At 39.1% G+C, this 19,917-nt stretch overlaps 1 protein-coding gene and 1 long non-coding RNA gene across 3 annotated transcripts in view; one reads left to right on the forward strand and one right to left on the reverse strand.

Annotated features, from left to right (window-relative positions):
* LOC141985840 (uncharacterized) overlaps positions 1-18,484 on the reverse strand; it is a 234,348-nt gene extending 215,864 nt beyond the window's left edge. The window contains exons 1-2 of the long non-coding RNA XR_012639033.1: positions 18,389-18,484; positions 17,455-17,563 (exon numbers count right to left, since the gene is read on the reverse strand). This is a non-coding gene — a long non-coding RNA (uncharacterized LOC141985840). The remainder of the gene's footprint in view (positions 1-17,454; positions 17,564-18,388) is intronic.
* HHIP (hedgehog interacting protein) overlaps positions 1-19,917 on the forward strand; it is a 92,350-nt gene that overhangs the window by 53,826 nt on the left and 18,607 nt on the right. For both annotated transcript variants that reach the window (XM_074950033.1, XM_074950032.1), the window contains exons 5-11: positions 4,930-5,081; positions 5,926-6,099; positions 8,433-8,576; positions 11,781-11,902; positions 14,520-14,643; positions 15,429-15,559; positions 16,871-16,952. In XM_074950033.1, the coding sequence (XP_074806134.1) occupies positions 4,930-5,081; positions 5,926-6,099; positions 8,433-8,576; positions 11,781-11,902; positions 14,520-14,643; positions 15,429-15,559; positions 16,871-16,952 (929 nt within the window). The remainder of the gene's footprint in view (positions 1-4,929; positions 5,082-5,925; positions 6,100-8,432; positions 8,577-11,780; positions 11,903-14,519; positions 14,644-15,428; positions 15,560-16,870; positions 16,953-19,917) is intronic.

Genomic DNA, 19,917 nt, shown 5'->3' on the forward strand with positions numbered 1-19,917 from the left:
GGCTTTTTCTGTCCCTTCTTTTGCCCTCTCTTTCCTGACCTCTGACAGGAAGGCTCCTCATTTCCTCTTTATGGTGAAGGAAGAAAGTCGTGGAAGGCAGTGTGCACCCGTGCAACAATCTTGTTACTGGGTCCCACTGCTGCAATATTCAAATTCCCTTCACGTGCTGGGGCCACATGTCTGCAAAATTTGCATGAAATGTTGATTTAGTTGTGACCAGGCAGAGAGTCTAATGCTGATGTTGAAGTCTATAGTATGATCCAATAAAGTAAGGAGATTCAAGCAGGAAGAGGCTCTGTTGGTATTTCCAAGGGAAATTGGGATTCCTAGGTAAATTTTCCCAAGCTGCAGAAGGTATGAGTGAAGCTCTGCGTTTTTCTTGCATTAACTGTAACCCTTCACTCATCCTTACTTAGTGGTACAGCTAATGGGAACTGGTTTGCAGAAATCAAAGGCCATTTCCTAATAAGAGCTTTCAGATGATCAAAAACGTACTTCCGTTACTTTACAAAAAACCCACAAAATCAAACATATGGTCATGCAGATTTGCAATGGATCTTATTACATGGGAAATAGATTAAATGAAAGGCTACTAACTGAAGAGATTATACAGAATAGACATTATACAAACAAACATTCTAAAAAATTACTGAAGAAGTGATTTAATACTATGAGTCTAAATATTTAAAAAATATTTTTGACACATACACATGCCATTTTCTTTAAGTGAAAAGATGCTGTTAATTGCCAACTGTTAATTGCTGTTAATGCTGTTAAATGCTGTTAATTGTTAAATTGGGATAGTCCAGACCACAAGTTTGTTAAACACGAACACAGAATACTATTTCACCCCCGTAAAATTAACTGGTTATGGCATATTTTTTCAAAGGAAGCATTTGTAACTTTATTACTGGAATTGTTTACAATTACACTAGACAAATGACTTGAAAATATATAATAGAGTCCAATTTTGCACACTTCAGGAAGTTGCTTAGGTAACATGTTGGGTTAACAGTTACAGTGGTCGCCCTTAAAACCTCACTGATTTTACCTAAGTTAAATAGATACACATTCTTTCTCAAAAACTCTGCTCCTTGTGTGTGTTCTCAAGGTTGTAGCCACTGACTTGAGACAAAAATACTTTCTTACTGCTCTTTTAATCCTCTCATTACTGCTGAAGCAACACAGCTGAAGTCAGTGGAGTTACTCCAGTTTAACGTGGGCGCAACTGAATTAAGAATCCTTAATCCCAGTGATTCAAAATATTGGAGAACAACTGTCAATTTCCAGACAAATTTACATTAAGGTGGAGTTAGTTGAGAATACTGATCAGTAATTTAGGGATAAAACACATTAAAGGGATGTTGTAATTTATCTAAAATCGAGCATTGCAAACCCATGAATTTTGAGTTAAGGTTACACTTAAAAGAAATCCACACATATTAAGATAAGGAACCCAGATACCTTGCCATGTAGTGACATCATGCAATAACCGTGCCTTTGTCATGAAGGTATTTTAATGTCTGGTCCCAGTTTAAACTGAACTGATTTTTAACAACGTGATTTTTTTTCATTTTTTCCTCTTTATAGCATCACTACATCCAACCTACTCCCCACAAGGGTCACCAAGCACTCCTTGGCTGAAGCTAAGGAGCTGGCCCAGCATTTCAAATTGATAGAAAAAACTATTTTTAAAACAAATATATTGCTGGCGAAAAGTGATGAATTACCAGCAAAAGGAGTTCTCAATCAGTCTCCAGAACTGCACAGAAAGTGCAGTGCCAGCTTTTTTGTTATGTTCTGCCAATACATTTCACCTTGTTTTGGATACGCCTTCAAAGGGGTCAGAGAGTAGTTTCATATTTCATGGACTCCCTGCTGAGACTGCCAACAAAAGGTGTCAATGGCTAATGCCTGAAAATACTGCTGAGCTTCAGATAAACTTGCATGTGTCATCCCGACTTTGTTGGAGATCAATTGCAGCCTAGGGGTGATTCAGAAAGCTAGACTGTTTCATGAAAAGGATGGTGGCAAGTTAGTTCAATGACGACTAAAAGAAAAAGTAAAATGTGGAAATAAACTATCCATCACATTTCTTATTGTGTCAGTTGGCTTGACAAATGCGCATCATGCTCTCAAATTGCCAGTTGCCAAGAGTATGAAGCCTGAGGGGTTGCTGTAGAATTTGGAAACCAAAAATCCATTACTGAAAAAGAAAACAGATTTTTTTTTTGAGAGAGAGAGAAAACTTGAAGCCTTGAAAAAAAAAAATCAGCAAGACTTGATTACTCTGATTCACAGTGTCAAAATGAACTCCCTACCAAGATTTTATCTGGTATCTCTACTGACCTGTTCAACAACATAAAGTGCATACCATTGCAGAAAACTGTATCCTTATATGCACAGTAGGTATGGTTTCAAAAGATATAGGACCTAGAGCAGCTACCAAATTTGAAACAGTAGTTTCGTCAAATAATGCTATTTCATACTGTATTAGTGGCATGGCTGAACATCTGAGAGCAATTGCTTTCCAAAGCCAGGAAAAGCAAATACTTAACAATTCAACCTGATAAGTCAACTGATGTCTCTGGTGCTGCAGAGGTTCTGGGATTTGAAAGAGATGTTTCTTGAGGTTCTGTTGAAGGCAACTTACCAATTTGTAAAGTTGGGACAGGATAAACAAGAGACTGCTTATCTGAGCCAATAAAAGTTTTCCACATTCAGTGAAAGCCATGTATTGCCATTTGTGGGAACAGTGCCAAAGCAATGACAAGCAAGAATAGCAGTCTGGTCACATGGATGCAAAACACCACACATAGTGCCTCATAGCTTCAGTGTTTCATACACCACCAATTTCTTGTTGCTAAGAAAATGCCTGGAAATCTGTGCTAGATCCTTCATGAAGCTGTTGAAGCAGTGAACTTCATTAAAACCTCTCCACTCAATTTTCTGTTTGTCCTATTCTGTGATGATCTTTCACCAGCAACTCCTATTTCACACTGAGGGGAGATAGCATTTTATTTTATGAGAGCTAAGCAGAATCTTCAAATTAGAAGAATGATCATCAATCACCCCTTGCTGATGTCTTCAATAATTCACCTTGGGTGGTAGGCTTCAATTTGAGTTGCCATCTTTGAGCATCTAAATGAGCTGATTCTTCTCTCCAAAGGAAGAACGGGAGTGTCTACGCACAACAGGGTAGAATCATGTACCAGAAAATTTGGAAATCTATGCCCTCTAGTTTGTAAAAAAAGAAACTCAGATTAGCCTTCTGTTTCAGACTTTATCAAGGTAACCTGGTCAAAACTCTCAGGAACTCAAATCAGAATCTAAAATAAATTCAGACCCAGCTTCAGGACTATGTTTTTGATGAACCACGAAAGAGAAAAGGGTGGATTACCAACCCCTTTGTCTATGATGCAGATAACTCAGTAGCACTGACTAGGCCACTGCAAGACAAAGGGGCAGACTTCTCTTCTGACAACATCACGTAGCTGACTTTCTCTAGCCAAAAACTCAGCTGATTTTGGCTGCCTCTGAAATAGAAGGATCCAGCTTTAGTTGTACAAACTATTAAAGCTCTCATCCTACTTTCATCCTGGTTTCTTTAAGTCAGGTTTCTCTTCAGTGGTTGTGATAAAAACAAAGTATCGGAATCTCTCAAGTGAAAACAAATGTAAACTGTGCATTTTCCGAATGAGGCCTCCTGTTGAACATATCGCAACAGCCAAGAGAGACTCATCCATAACACTGAATTGCAAGTGTATTTAAAATATTTCACACTCCTTTTAATTTAGAACTTCATATTCAGTTATCACAGGTGTGGTTAATGGTTACAAAAAATTTTGCCTGCATTTGAATGGGGTTTAAAGTCTTGGGGGAAAGATCACAAAACATTTCCTATTACCAGCTCTGAAAGTCTGAAGAATCCTGACCTAAGCTACCAAATAGCCATGATGTAAACAGTCACATATGAATTGAATTTGAACCATTGATTAAAATATTCTGTTTATTTATGTGCTCTTCTGCAGATGACCGTATATTACCTAAAAGGGTAAAACAAATCTATATGCTCTTTTTATTTAAATACAGCAAAACGAAATTTAAGCCATGGTAAATTACATATATTTTTAGAAGCCAGAAGATTAAATTGCCTTCTATTTAAGTACACTGGTATTTGCATTGTCACAGTATATTATATAGATTTGATGCATAACATATAACTGTACTAATCTTGGAGGTAATCATAACAACAAGAAAAGTTGTTTGGAGATTTTCTATTTTTATTTTTAAGAATAACAAAAACCTTTCCATTGAAAGGCCACATATAAAACTATGGTTTCTATGCAGAGAGACCGAGGCTGCTTATTACCTACAGTACGCTAGCTATGATGAACAGACCACCATAGTTGTGACAACTAATGTAGCTGCCTCCAGGGTAAAACAAAGGTTTACATATTACACAAGCAATTTAACTGTTTTCTAAACATATTGCCAAGACAGTGGGAGTTGGCAGCCAACACTGTGTTTTAGGTTTTGGATACTTGGATTAGAAGTGACTGCTGATTACAGACCTTTTTATTTGTCTTCTACGAACTACAAGCAACCTAGTAACCCAGCAAAGAATTCTTCACAGCACTTAAACTGGTCTTCATGGCTTCCCAGAGATTACATACACAAATCACTCCACAAAAGTGGTATAAGAGTCTTGTGCATAGATAACGACACAAGACAATTGTCTTGTTCTAACTCTTAAAGAGTAGCTGAAAGTGAAATGTTTTATAATCCTTTTTGTGCAGTAGTCAAGGAAGAAAGAAAAGAGTTTGGGCAAAGATTATCCATAAGAAAGACTTTTTTGGGGTTCCAGCTGAAACACAATAAAGAACATAATTAACTTCACAATTCTTTGTGTTTTTCATTTGACTGCAGGGAGGAGATGAAAGAGGACTGTTAAGCCTTGCATTCCATCCCAATTATAAGAAAAATGGAAAGCTGTATGTGTCTTATACCACCAACCAAGAACGGTGGGCCATTGGACCTCATGACCACATCCTTAGGGTCGTAGAATACACAGTATCCAGGTACCATTAAAAGTCAAAAAATCAAAAACATTATGCTGTTCAGCACTCTTCTCTCTTTGGTAGTCCTTATTTTTGAAATGAACTGTAACATTTACAATGGGTATATTTAGGTACCTTCAGGAAGTACCACTGGGTTAATTTCAAGCAATAGTTTTGAAACAGCAGTGAGTATATTGCCTCATTCTGTTTTTTAATACACTTTCAATTATCATTTTTATTACAGTTGTTCCCAAATTATCCTGTGTAATATCTTTTGTGACAGCGATTTCTGTGAAATTGTTTGATGTTTTACTGTAGAGTTACAATAGCTGTTCTGTCATTTGACTGAATTTAAGTTTATTGTTAAAAATAGGAAATCAAGAATGGCATGTAGCCGATCAGTGGCTGCTAGCAGCAAGTATCTCCAATTGGCTCGTGATGGGACACGAGATGGGGAGGGATCTGGGTTACCACAGAGAATTCTTTCCCAGGTGTCTGGCTGTGGGTCTTGCCCATATGCTCGGGATCTAACTGATCTCCATATTGTCAGAAAGGGTCAGAAAGGAATATTTCCCTGGGTCAGATAGACAGAGACTCTGGGAGTTGGGGGCAGGGAGGTTCGCAGTATGGGGCATTTGTCACTTGCAGGTTTAAACTAATGTAAAGGGTGAATTCTCTGTAACTTGAAGTCTTTAAACCATGATTTGAGGACTTCAGTAACTCAGCCAGAGGTTAGGAGTTTATTACAGGAGTAGGTGGGTGAGGTTCTGTCGCCTGCAATGTGCAGGAGCTCAGACTAGATGATCATGATGGTCCCTTCTGACCTTTGAGTCTATGAGTCTATTTTTATATCTTCATACCACAGGAAAAATCCACACCAGGTTGATATGAGAACAGCAACAGTGTTTCTAGAAGTAGCAGAGCTACACCGAAAACATCTAGGAGGACAGCTTCTGTTTGGCCCAGATGGCTTCTTATACATTTTCCTTGGTGATGGAATGATCACTCTAGATGATATGGAGGAGATGGATGGTTTAAGGTACAAAACCTGCCAATGGATAGAGTCCTTTTTTTTAATTATTTGTCTTCTGCCTTTCAACAATAATTAGGGTCAGACATTTGAGTTCCCCCAGTGTTGTGACCAGTCACCACAAATACAGAGGGACAAACCCTGCTCACCTTACTCATGATACTAAGCATCATTGACTTCGGAGCATGAGTTAAGCAAATAGTCTCAGTACATTCTTGCAGCTGAAATAAATCTTTTCATACATGTGTGTTGTCAAAGCATTTAATTACCTGTCACCAGCAGTTGTGATTAGATTTAAACTAGGGCTGTCAAACGATTAAAAAAATTAATCACAATTAATCACAAGATTAAAAAAATAGTCCCAATTAATTGCAGTTTTAACCGCATTGTTAAACACTAATAGAATACCATTTATTTAAATATTTTTGGATGTTTTCTACATTTTCAAGTATGTTGATTTCAATTACAGCACAGAATACAAAGTGTACAGTGCTCACTTTATATTATTTTTATTACAAACATTTGCACTGTAAAAAGATAAACAAAACAGACTGTGTGTGTGTGTTGGGGGGAAGTGTGGGTGTATGTGTGGGGGGGGAAGTGTGGGTATATGTGTTGGGGGAGTGCTCTCTCTTTAAGCAGAACATTCAAGAGCCTGAACACTTTTTCAGCCAGCAGCAGCTGCTGTCAGCAGCTCTCACTCCTGAGCTAGCAGCAGCACAAGGCAGGCTCCCCCTGTTCCCTGACCCCAGCTCAGCAGCAACTTGGTACATGGGTAGAGGAAGGGGGACACCCCGACATCAGCTCCCTGCCTCCCCTACCAGCACCCCTGACTGCGCAGCTGACAGGAGGCAGGCTCCTGGTCCAGAGCAGCTTGGCCAGGGGCGGCTCCATGGAGTGGTGGGGGCAAGAGGAGCAGTGGAGCAGGACAGCTTTCCCAGAACACAGAATGGCCCCCCTCACCCACCCCTAAGGCCAGCCCTCATTCCGAAGTCTCTTGTCCCTGGTCGCCTCCTGCTCGCTGCCATAGGCTGTGCCTCACTCCCCGCCCGGCTGCCGCCAAGTCCCGTCTCCAGAGGTGTGCTATTAACACTCATTTAAAAAAAACAACCATTAATCTGTTTTGAGTTAATCGCATGTGTTAACTGCAATTAATTGACAGCCCTAATTTAAACATAACAAAGGCTCCCTCTCCTAAATAATTTTTTTCCAAACAGGCCAATTTAAAGAAGCAAATGTGCTGTAAAAAAGGTTACAGACACATACCGAGGTAAATCATGGCCCTGCAACAACCAGGAAAACATCCAGATAGCAAATGAAGCAATCCTATTTCGGGTGCTGCCCCTACAGCTTTGTCCATCTATTTGTCCCTGGTTCATTGTGCTAAACTCCAGTTGGAATAACACTTGCTTTGTCATTTAGAATAATTAATGTATGAGTCCAGATGGAGAGATCTTCCCTCATTAACTGGCAGGAGATGCTACACTCAGAGGCCTCATCACCACTGATAGACAAGCAGATGTTCTGTAGCTTTTGCAATAAGCATATTATCAGTGGCAAAACTGAAGAATAATTCCAACATTTTATTTTAAATGTACATACAATAATGAGAGACTGAAACAGATTGAGGATTGGATATGGGGAAGGACAGAAAGCAATTAATTTAAATATTTAGTTGATGCATGTTTTTGAAAAGACATTTTGATAGTATAATATAAAGTTGAGTTATCCTTTTCCCACCCCATCATGAACATTATGAGAAAATGTTCTATTCCTTGTGACAAAAGAATTCTGTTCACTACTAGCTTCAACATTTCCTATCAAAGCTCCATTCAAAGTATGAAAGAACTTTTATTTTTACATAAGCCACAATTAACCTTTGGAGCTCACTCCCACTAGATATCATTCTTGAATCCAAGAACACGATTTAAAACCATATTAAATACACAAACACACACATTATATTGCTATATAATGAGTACATCCACAGTTACCTTAGAGAGGATTAAACATAAGAGGGATGTAAACCCTCATGTTCCAGGGCATAAACCAATTGTCAGGGTTTGAAGAAAGTTCCCCTATTGGCAAGTTGTTTCATAAAGGAGCACTAAGTACCTCCTTATAAACATAATCCTGCCAGAGACAGGATAATGAACTAGATGACCCATTGATCAGTTCAGGGATGGCACTCCCTATGATTCCTATGTTCCTTAAAAGTAATCTACATATGGCTCAATGAAATAAGTGGTTCCCTTTATTGCTTCATTGTAGTACTATATAGATTAAATATATCAGCTGAAGTACTTTTTAAAGTTAATTATGTTATCCTCCAACTTTCTCAGTGACTTTACAGGTTCTGTATTACGTCTGGATGTAGATACTGATTTGTGCAATGTTCCTTATTCCATACCACGAAGCAACCCACACTTTAACAGCACCAATCAGCCTCCTGAAATTTTTGCACATGGACTCCACAATCCAGGCAGGTACGTAAGTTATATTTGTCATTGTTGAGGAGCAAACACTGTTGTGATCCAGGTGCTTCTTAGGCTTGCTAATTCTAGGACATATTCTGCTCTCAGATGTTTTATACATGTTTCTATTGAAACCAACAGGAGCGACAGACATCAGAGGACAGAAATCCGCTCATAGAGTTAGGGTTTTAGCACCCAAAAAAAAAAAAAAAGAATTGGAAGGAATATGTCACAGAATCTTGAATAACACCGCTTTGAGATTGGACCTTTGCACCACATCCATCAGGCCAGGCTGGGACCATAGTTTTGTAACTAGATTTCCTACTCGGGGCTGGATTAACACAGGGTCTTTGGGGGCTGCAGCCCAGGGCCTCGGGCTAAGGACGGGACCCCACAAAAATAAATCCAAAATTCTATACAATTCAGTGGTCACCAACCCGTCAATCACGATCGACAGGTCGATCCTGGAGCCTCTGCCAGTCAATCGCAATCTCCGTGCCACTAAAAGTCCAGTGGTGTAGCAGGGCTCAGGCAGGCTGCCTGCATGCCGTGTTCCCATGCCACTCCCAGAAGCGGCCGGCTGCTGGCACGTCTCTGCAGCCCCGGGGGGAAGGGGGAGAGCGTGTCTCCGTGCACTGCAATGGGAGCTGCGGGGGCAGTGCTGAGGGCAGGGACAGCGCACGGAGACATGCTCTCCCCCCCCCGACCAGGGGCCACAGAGACGTGCCAGTAGCCGGCCACTTCTGAGAGCAGCATGGGAACATGGCATGCAGGCAGCCTGCCTGAGCCCTGCTGCGCCGCCGGCTGGGAGCTGCCTGTGGTAAGCACCTCCCTCCCAGAGCCGGCACCCCTCACCCTTCCTGCACCCCAACACAGCCTGGAGCCCCCTTCTGCACCCAAACGCCCCCTCAGAAAGACACTAGTATAACAGCTGTTCTAAGGGAAGAAGTAGGCTATTTTGAATTAACTTAACTATATTCTACATGTTTTAAGGCTGAAATGTAACCACAGAATGGTTTTATGTTAATTAAAAGCCAAGTTTAGTATAGCGTTAATAGTCTCGATGCCATAATTGTGATCATTTTGTTTTAAATTAAGAAAAAGACTTGTATACAGGGGCCCCACAAAATCTAATAGCCCCAGGCCTATAGGAGAGTTAATCCAGCAAAATGCACAGGTTCTTTGTAAGCAGGCCAATCATTTCTCTAGTATGAAATTGGAAATATGGTAATGGGATACAGGAGATCTTCAACTTTAGAGAACTATTGCAAATCAAGGCTGTTTTGACTACAAGTTGCTGCCAGCTAGTGTATCTTTAATAGCACATCTTAAATGGTGGTGTCTCTCCAATGCCTAGTAGATGCATGGCTAAAGAAGAAAAAATACCAGCAACATTTGAGATTATTTCACACCCTCAGAGACCCCAAGGTCTATAGAAGGGCTATAGAAGCTGAACTACAATATCTTCTTGCCCTTACAGGTAGTTGCTTCCTGACTGAGATGGAGGCACATGCATAAGGCAGTTTAAAGAAGTTTGCACTGCTGCTGCCCAGGCTGTACCCGTCCTGAGCAAAGAAAGTGTATTGTTGTCAATGAAGCCCTTCCCAGAGCACTAAATTCATTTTTAGAAAGGAAAAAGGAGGATATGCCTGTTTTCAGGATACTGAAAATTTGCTGTATTTCATCTTGATCTGAACATTTGTTTAATGTTCAGATCAATCAGAGGCAGCAAAGTCTAGTTGGCTAAATATGCAGATGAAATGCAGGAACTTTTATATTATATTCCCAGCTCTGCCAGGTACTTATTCTGTGGCCTTGGGCAAACCAATTAGCTATTCCTCAGATTCCCTATCTGAAAAGGGAGATAGTAATTTTGGAGGGGAACAGGGAGTGTAAACATTACATCTTCAGACCATTGTACAAACATTAATGTACTAGATACATGCTCAGTATTATATTAAGAATCTTTTGATACACCTTTGTACAAAGGAGTGAGTTAAGGTGTGGTATATTAGGAAATATTTTAGATGGTTTCATAGCAATAATTCTAGAGTCAGCAGAAGTCAGCTAATAAAGCCAGCAGCAAGCTGCTTAAAACCCTCAGAGGTTTGTACAGATTTCTCATAGTTCAAAAAATATATTTGGTAGAAAAAAGGCACAAAATTTTCAAGTAATAAATCATCTTTTGAAGTGGCAGAAACAGAAGTATTTTTAAAATAGTGGGAGATATATCTTGTTAGCTTTAAGAAAGAAAAGAGAACTCAATTAGCCACTACAACTTAAAATGAAGTGTAGAGTAATACAATTCCAAATGGCTGAGGGGGAAAAAAGTGAAACCTTTTCTTAACTGAGAAAAAAAGGCAAGTAGAAAACAAACAGAAACATCTGGTGCAATCTAAACGATAACAAAGAGCAGAGGGATTCACATAATCTGTAGTTCAGCAATTAGGGGCAGTAATGTTAAAGGTCAGGTCTACACTACAGTTGATATAACTTACGGTGCTTAGCGGTGTGAAAACGCCCTACCCCTGCACAATGCAAGTTTCGCGCTGTCCATACCAGCACTATGTTGGCAGGAGATGCTCTCCCGCTGACATAGCTTCCGCTTCTCACCCAGGTGGAGTAATTATGCCAACAGGAGAGCGCTGTCCTGTTGGCATAGTACGTCTTCACCAGTGGTGCAGTTGCATCAGGGCAGCTGTGCCAACGTAGTGATGGAGTATAAACTTGCCCAGTAACATTTAAGGCCATGCTTTGAGAAACAGAAGAAATTCAATTTGGTTAAAAAAGGAGTTGTTGTTTGCTTCCTTTCTGTGGTCCAACACCACTATGCAATAAGAATCAAGTTGCATAGATTTGATGAGCCTTACAGAATTAAAGCTAGTTAAAGTACCAATAATTTCAAACATTATTCAGCAGAGCCCAATTCTTGGTGACAAATAGGAAAAAAGTCTATCCATTCTACAGAATGTGTCATGAAGCATAAGGGGTTTTTTGTAGCTGTAGTTTTGTTTTTTCGTCGCAAAAGTATGAACGCTTTCTTATGCACACAAACTTGTTTTCTCTGTGATCTGGGCACAGTGAATAATATACTCCACAAAAATAGAATAGTCCTCCAAAATTTGACCCGATATTCTATTAGTAGAGAAATAAGAGTCCATAAGAAGCTTTCCCCTAGTCTTTTATGACTTTTCTAACATGCTTTTTGATGCACAGGTGTGCCGTGGATCGCCACCCAACAGATGTAAATATTAATTTAACAATACTTTGCTCAGACTCAAATGGAAAGAATAGATCTTCAGCAAGAATCTTGCAAATAGTAAAGGGGAAAGACTATGGTAAGTTTTATCCAAAACTATTATGAAAAACAGCCTTCAAAAAGTCTATGGAATAATAAATATGGTAGTATTGCCATATTATGGTGTATTGCCATAGGAAACTAGGAAAAACCAGATAAAAAGGAATATTGTAAACTTAATAGGAAACCAAAGACAGACAAAGTACAAGAAAATAAAGGAAAGAAAAGAAAATGTAAATGATAAGGTCTGTTGTTATACATGTTTGTGACCATATGTGACTGCTCATAAAGAAAATTTTCTGAAAGATCAGGAAGTGATGAAAATGTATGCTTACTCATTCACATGTAACCTCTTAAGATACAGAATTTAAGTCTTAGGCAATGTGCCTCTTGTAATGGAGACTAAATGAGAGGCAAAACAACAGAGCACAAATATGATGGGGGTATTTGCCCCCATACTAACCTAGGAGACGATAATGGGACTGAGAAGGGGCCAATTAATCAGATAGGCCACAGGTCAGGGGAATTAGGTGGCCTCAGAAATCCCCGGAATGAAGATGGAGCCCAGCTGAGAAGGAACAGGTGGGGCTAGTATAAAACAAGGAAGCTGGCATCAAAAAGGGGCTGCAGTGAGGGAGCCTGTAGCAACTCTTTGAACATTAGAGAGGGAAGGAAAGAAAACTAGATTGACAGGGTGTAGGAAAAGATTCAGGGAAAGGGCAGCAAGGTTTAAGACGGTACAGCCCTTGGCTGAGTAGAGGATCCCTGAGCTGGAACCCAGAGGAGAGGGCAAGCCTGAGTTCCCTGAAGCCACTGGGAACTGGCATAATCTGGTCAGTGGATGAGAAGACTGCTGGAGATAGTGTGTATGGAGGGACTTTGATACCTGGGAAGGCGAGACTCTAGTGACCCGGCAGGAAGCCATGAAGATAGAGCACCCTGAGCCACAGAGAGAGAGAGAGAGAGGTGGCAGAGCAAGCAAGCGAGTGGCAGAAGGTGGCATAAAACCTGGAAAGAGCTAATCCCCAAAGCAGCCAGGAGGAGGTGCCCTAGCAGTGAGTGGAACTCTGTTCCAACAACCAAATAGGGAAACTACTGAACACTGTTTAAATTTCAGTTAAAATGTTCAGTTTGGAAATGTATAATATAATATTACTTCACAAGTCATAACATGGCGCACAGTACATCAGGAAACTTGGATTTTAAAGAATTGATATAATCTATTGACTTGGGGCTATTATTGCTAAATAATTATCTGAGTTATATTTAATGTTAATGTCTGATGCTTGCTGAGGACACTTGCAAATTCAGACAAAAGCCAGATGACCACAGCTCAGAGCTATCTTCTGCCTATGTTGAACATTTAACAGCTTCTAAATTCATTGCGGTAAAGTGTGGTAAAGTTCAAAGCAGTGTCACTTGTATGGTATCAAGGACTGACCTAATTTCATCGGACATAAGCCATCTAGGTCTTTAGACTGACCTATGTATACCCATTTCTCCCCCAATCTGTACCGTACTTTGAAAGTAGAACAGCTGAGCTGGCTCATGCAGTAGTCCACATATGTAATACAGTCACTTCAATTTTAGTTATTTCACATATTTGGTGTTGTCATTTTATGAATGCCAAGCCAAAGAAAAATGTGGTTTGAAACGGATTTGGTAAACCACTGTTCCAACGGAATTTTGACTGCATCTCTACCGTAGATCAAACTAAGCAATATCGTGGCATGGAATTGTGTCCGTCCAGAAGAACTTGCCAGAGCTTGTGCAGTGGTCAGTTGCTTAAACAAAAAAAAATAAATCATAATTTCCCTTTCTCCCTTGTGTAATTTCATCCCTTAAAATCATAATCTAATCTGGGAAATTCAGTCAACAAAGATTTACAAGTGGCAGTCCAATTGCAACAATATTCATGTAAAATAAAAATATCTATTGGCTGTGATTTAAAATTACATAATTGTAACAAAATTTGAGCCTGGTTTTAACCTATGTAATCTTTAAATATAGTTTAATTGCATATATAGGATCATTTACACATTAACATCGTTGAGGAGATTATCTGATATGATTTAACAGTGCAGTTCTGCAAGAAAAAAATGCATGTTAACTGTTGTCAACCCTAGCAGCAGTATAATGGCCTCAGCCTAAATAAGAAACTACAGTCAGCAATACTGATGCATGATACTGAACAGTACAGGCTTATTGCATTAAGGAACTGACCTTAAAAGAAGGAAGCTTTGGGCAAGATTTTCAAAAGCACAAGTCCTGCTGAAAGTCAATGGGACTTGAACTCCTAAATCCCTAAATCACCCCTTTATTATTTATAATGCTGAAGCATAACAGATCCATTCTGTGGGTGAAACTCAAGTCATATAAAAGTCAATAGCAAGACTCCCATCAACTTCAATAGGATAGTTAGGATATGACCCCTTTGGCTCTATTCTTCTCTCAGTCTTAGGTTAGGCTATGTCCCTCTATGTTTATGACGGTGTTTTCTGGTTTCCCTTATGCTCGATTTCCTATCTTATACATCCTGTACATCTCAACATTGGTGCAATTTAAATGGCAATAACTTTTCTTCATACAGTATTTGCATAATTGTTTTTAATATATGAAATTGCATTTGATCTAATGCTATGGTAGTTACTTTTTAGAAAGCGAGCCTTCACTTCTAGAATTCAAACCATTCAGTAGTGGACCATTGGTCGGTGGATTTGTATACCGAGGTTGCCAGTCTGAGAGACTTTATGGAAGTTATGTTTTTGGAGACCGCAACGGGTAGGTGTCTTAAAATATATTCAGTTATGACACATATAAAGCAACAATAATATTTTGCATGTTTGCATATTAAAGTAGTTCTGCCAGCCTTGCAGTGTGGCAATGCCATAGGGAAATCTCCAGATTTGGAAACAAGATAGGGACCACTACTTTCTGAGTCATGGCATTCTAATGAATAGCAGCAGCGGTGACATACTTGATCTCTGGAGGAGGTTAAAATGGAGATATTGATCCCAAAGGTTCCTCAGAGACCCCCTAATCCACTCTGATCCTCCAAACACTTACGCCCATGCTTAACATTAAGTACACGAGTAGTCTCATTGACGTCAATGGATCAAGTATTTAAGCATGTGTGTAAGTATTTACAAGATCGGGGTCTAACTGATTAACACAGCAGCTTTGAATCTTGGTCTCATGGAAACATCAATGATGGAGAAAAAGTAATGCTTTCTGGATGAATGGGTGCAGTCCTGTCACACCAAGCAAGAGAAATGCTTAGTACCTATGTGCAAGAGAAATATTTTATGAAGTATTTTCAGGATATATATATTTACAATACTTTGGGCTCAATTCTGCCACACATAGACACTAAGCAACGTGAGTAAGGATGGCAGAAGGATTAATTGTGTTTGTACAATGCCCGCTGGGAAACTGTATTTTTACATTTTAATTTTATAGAAGTGTCCATGGAACTACTTACTGCAACTTCCTTTCATTATCTGGACATTTTAAGTTCTCTTTTCAAATGCTATATAACAGTTTGCATTGTATGTGTTTGATTACAGAAATTTTTTAACGCTGCAACAGAGTCCTGTAACCAAACAGTGGCAAGAGAAACCTCTATGTCTTGGCAACAGTGGTTCATGTAGAGGCTTCTTTTCAGGTCACATTTTGGGATTTGGTGAAGATGAATTAGGTATAGTAGAAAAACTCTTATTAAGTTACAAAATAAATCTTACCAAAATTACATGCTGCACCATACAGTATTATAGTAGGTCTTTAATTGTATCAGTCTCTACAGCATAGCTTTTCTTTTCTTTTTAATTCTTTGACCAAGATTGCCATAGTGTCGTCCCTCCTACTCTTTAGCATCTATGTAAGAAGCAACAGGGAGAGGTAGCAGAACGGGTGAAGGTCCCTATTTTCAATCTGTGCACAAACGCAGGGGGTATGAACTTAAGTGAAAGGCACAAATGTAGTTTAAGTTCCATGAGCATAAGACACACATCAAAGGGAGGCCAAGAATTGATTGAAAATATCTAAATGCCATTTATTCCTCCTGTTTCAGCACTTAAAATTCTCATTCATGCTAACTGGATTTTGTGTAAAGACCAATAAGAGATTTTCGTAAATTAATGACTGACTTATATTTGCCTCTCAACACTCATTTAAACAATTAACTATGGAAGTTCAGTGCCATAGTAGGATAGGACACTTTCACCTTAGAAACTTGAGTTCAAATCCTGAATTTGGTGTAAAGGAAAAATGAGTTTGATGATTTCACACTCTTGACATCAAAAGATCATTAACCGCATTGACACAACTGGCAGGAATGTCTTAATAGATGCCAAGGATTTGGGTGGCAATGGGACTGCAATTCAGTACTGAGGTGCTTACTACAATTTCACATAGGATGTTTGCACAGCATCTAGCTGATGCTATTCCTTCGCTTTTATGAACAAATGCACACACTACCACCTTTAGAAAGGAAAAAACTTGGTGTTTCTAGTATATATAGTTTTTAAATCGAAATGGATATTTGTCAGAACAGCCCACAGGCAATTAGTCATCTTTATAACGAAGAGCCTGTCATACATTGCACACATTCACATCACAAAAAATAATTTACATTTATATAACTCCATATTTCAATAGTAAAACGATTGAATGGGCAGATGAAATTACCCCCTTCTTCCCCCCCACCCAAATTTTGAAGTTTTGTCTAAATTTTGAAATTCGGAAATCTTCAACTAGCTCTATAAAATGTTAAAAGTGAAGAATTTGGTTTTAAATTTGCATGACAAAGTTTGTTTCATGTTTCTAGTTTTAACTGGTAAGAATTGTTTCATACATGTTTTCAAACAGGAAAATTACATTGTATTTTCCAATGATGCAAGATATTTATTTCATGAGGTTTTCACCATCTTGCAAATAGAGCTAGATGGTAAGTCAGAGGTACAGCATATTATTAAAGAACACTAATTTACTAGATCTATTTCTTTAACAGGTGAGGTGTACATTTTATCAAGCAGCAAAAGCATTACACAGTCTCACAATGGGAAACTCTACAAGATTGTTGACCCCAAAAGGTAAGCATTGCTTTATTCACATCACAGATTAGATCAATCTGTTCATAAGCAGGTTAATAAAAACTACCTGGGCAAAATATAAAATGAATACTCTGTGAAACAGAATAAATTATTTATGCTTCACTTTTCCATGTAGCTCTGGTCATGCAATGCTTGAACAAAAACTGAGGGAAATTCTCAATTCAGGAGGCTTCCTAGCAGCAGATGTAGGAGCCATCACCTGGTACACACACTCTCACCAAAAGTAACCACTATCAAGTGTAGTTTAAATGCTACGACATGATTTTTTAAACTGTCAGGGGAAGCCTATATATCATCTTCCTCAATCTCTGGATCTTACCCTACTTCAGCCTAGATGCTCATATTTTGGGCTTATTTGGGTACATTTGTGGCAGCCTAGACTCCCATATTTACAGTAGAACCTTTTGAACTGATCCACACAGAAGATTCAGCTGGGATTCTGAATCACAAGTGCCTACAGCTGAGTATATATAGTACTCACCAGTGTCACGACAACAAATTCTTCCTGTCTTAGTGACTGGTGCCCAAGGCCAGCGGGTGTGCTGTGCAAAATGATGTAGTAGTTCACATACGGAACTGGTTCAAAGGGTCTGTGTAGTGACAATGACTATATGAGGAACATACACATTTCTTCCCAAAGCATTCCTTTTTTTCTCCTGCCTGGGAGGTCCCACACACAGGAAGAACACATATGAGGGCAGATTCTCATTGATTTCAATGGAGCTATGACAATTTATGCCAGCTGAGGATCTGCCCGATGGTTTCTAGAGATGTCCCTGCCTCCAGACAGTAATATGCATGGGTTAAATTGCTGTCATCCACCTCTTCTCCAGGTAAGTTTGTACAATGAACAGTGCACCCCAGAATTTATCTGTGACCAGAAAAGCAAAGGCCATACCAAGGATCTTCTGTTTTCCCACCACCAAATGAATACTCCAAATTGTGTATCAAGTCCTAAAAACCAGCAACTATTTCTAACAGGCCCCCAAATCCTACCCAAATGATTTATAAAACAAAATCCATAGACTCAATAAAATTATTCTGACTTGTGATAAAAACAGTGATGAAATTAAAATCACCCAAAAAGGTTTTCTGAGATGTAATTAGCACCAAAAGTAGCACATCAAAAATGAGGAATTATCAGACTCAAATGGACAAAAATAGGCCCAAGTTCTTTCTATACTACCCTGTACACCAGTCAGCATATGAAGAAGCAAATCCCTTTACCCCAATTTCAAGTTCTTTACAATGCAACTACTTCCAAGAGACTGATAGGGGATCTGAAAACTGTGCACAAAACCCCTCCCTACCATACACCAATGTCCAACATCTTGGCACGTGAGCATCATTACATTTTAATACATTTAATTTAATACAATGGGGTAATGGGAGAAAAGCAGTTAAAGGGAACTCACCTTAGTTAGAGAAGTGGCCTTTTCTTCCCATGGCACCAGCAGCTCCATCAGACCAAGCCTGTGTCATCTTAAGTGTCTTACACCTCCATCCTGCAAAAACATGCACACAGGCTACAAGACTGAACCCAATGCTAACACAAGAAAACAGGGCAACAACCATTGAACCAGTTGTACTAATTACTTTCACCCAACCATCCTTCAGTGAGCTATTAGAATCATTCATATCTGCCTGCTGCTTAGATCTACTTCAACATGTTTTCCTGTTCACATCAAGATAGTCCACATTTTCATTATCTTTTTACTGCTCCTGTGAACAATTTGTCTTCTAACCAGAGTTGAAATTCTGAATGTTGTTGTTGGTACAGCACATGATAATGATGTGACTGTAGTAATAAATTAATTGCATTTAGAACTATGTTATAGTATACTAGTGACAGTATAGTTCTAAGGGTCTGTGATTAGTATCCCACCCAGATATACTGCAATTATTTAGGAAACAGATGTGACTGCAGTCTGTCAGTCAAGGTTATTATGCATGTTTTATGTATGCTTTCTAGTATTAAAACATTTTTTCCAACACAAATCTTGCTAGCCTCATTTTGATTGTTTAGTCTGTTGGTGTATGGGTTTAAGTTAATTTACACCTTAAATCCATTATTAGTATCCAATTACAAGGGGCTGCCTTGTTTGACCCTGGCTTTGTGTTCTTGTTGCCTTGTCTGGTAGGGTGGTCTCAAAATAACATACCTGAAAGACCAGACCTCCCATTGCAGTGTTCCTGGTTAGCTAATTCATGTGTGGGCAGGGGGGAAGATTTGTGTTTGGTTACTGGAGAAAGTAACCTGAGCGCTATAGACATTGTCCTTGTACATTGGCATACATTTGAAATTACATGGATTGTGGCAAAGAACATAGTTCTTGGACAAAGGAGGGTTTGTTGTTTGTTTTTAACTATCATCGTAGGATTTTTTTTTAGGTGAACTGGACTCAGTCCAACATCTTGGCATGTGAGCATCATTACATTTTAAGCATTAGTTTTTCATTCATTGCTAGCATACTGGTGATCAGGTATGCATTTAAGAAAGTCAAAGCCTTTGAAAAATTTAATGTCTAATGCATAATTCAGTATATACATTTTCATCTCCATACAAATATCATTTATCATTTATTTCTGATAGTGCCCACTCTGTGCTAGCTGCTTTACACACACACACACACACACACACACACACACACACACACACGTAATCCATGTCTCAAGAGTTTTAAGTCTAAAATAAACAAAACTAAGATGAAGTGTAGGGCAAATGACCATACCATACAAATAAAGTTGTCAAGATGATTGCCTCTCAATAATACAATGTTTCATAATACACTGCTGTGAAAGAGATGTTAGATATACAGACTATCCTAGTTACCCTCAATCTTGCAAGAATCTATCAGCTATTTCTTGTCAGCACCTTGGTAGAAGTGGGTCTCAGGAGGCATGTGAACATGGAGCAAGTAGCAGCTCTGTTTATCAGCTCAGT

The sequence above is a fragment of the Natator depressus genome, chromosome 4 (assembly GCF_965152275.1).
Source record: "Natator depressus isolate rNatDep1 chromosome 4, rNatDep2.hap1, whole genome shotgun sequence".
In the NCBI taxonomy this organism is placed as follows: domain Eukaryota; kingdom Metazoa; phylum Chordata; order Testudines; family Cheloniidae; genus Natator; species Natator depressus.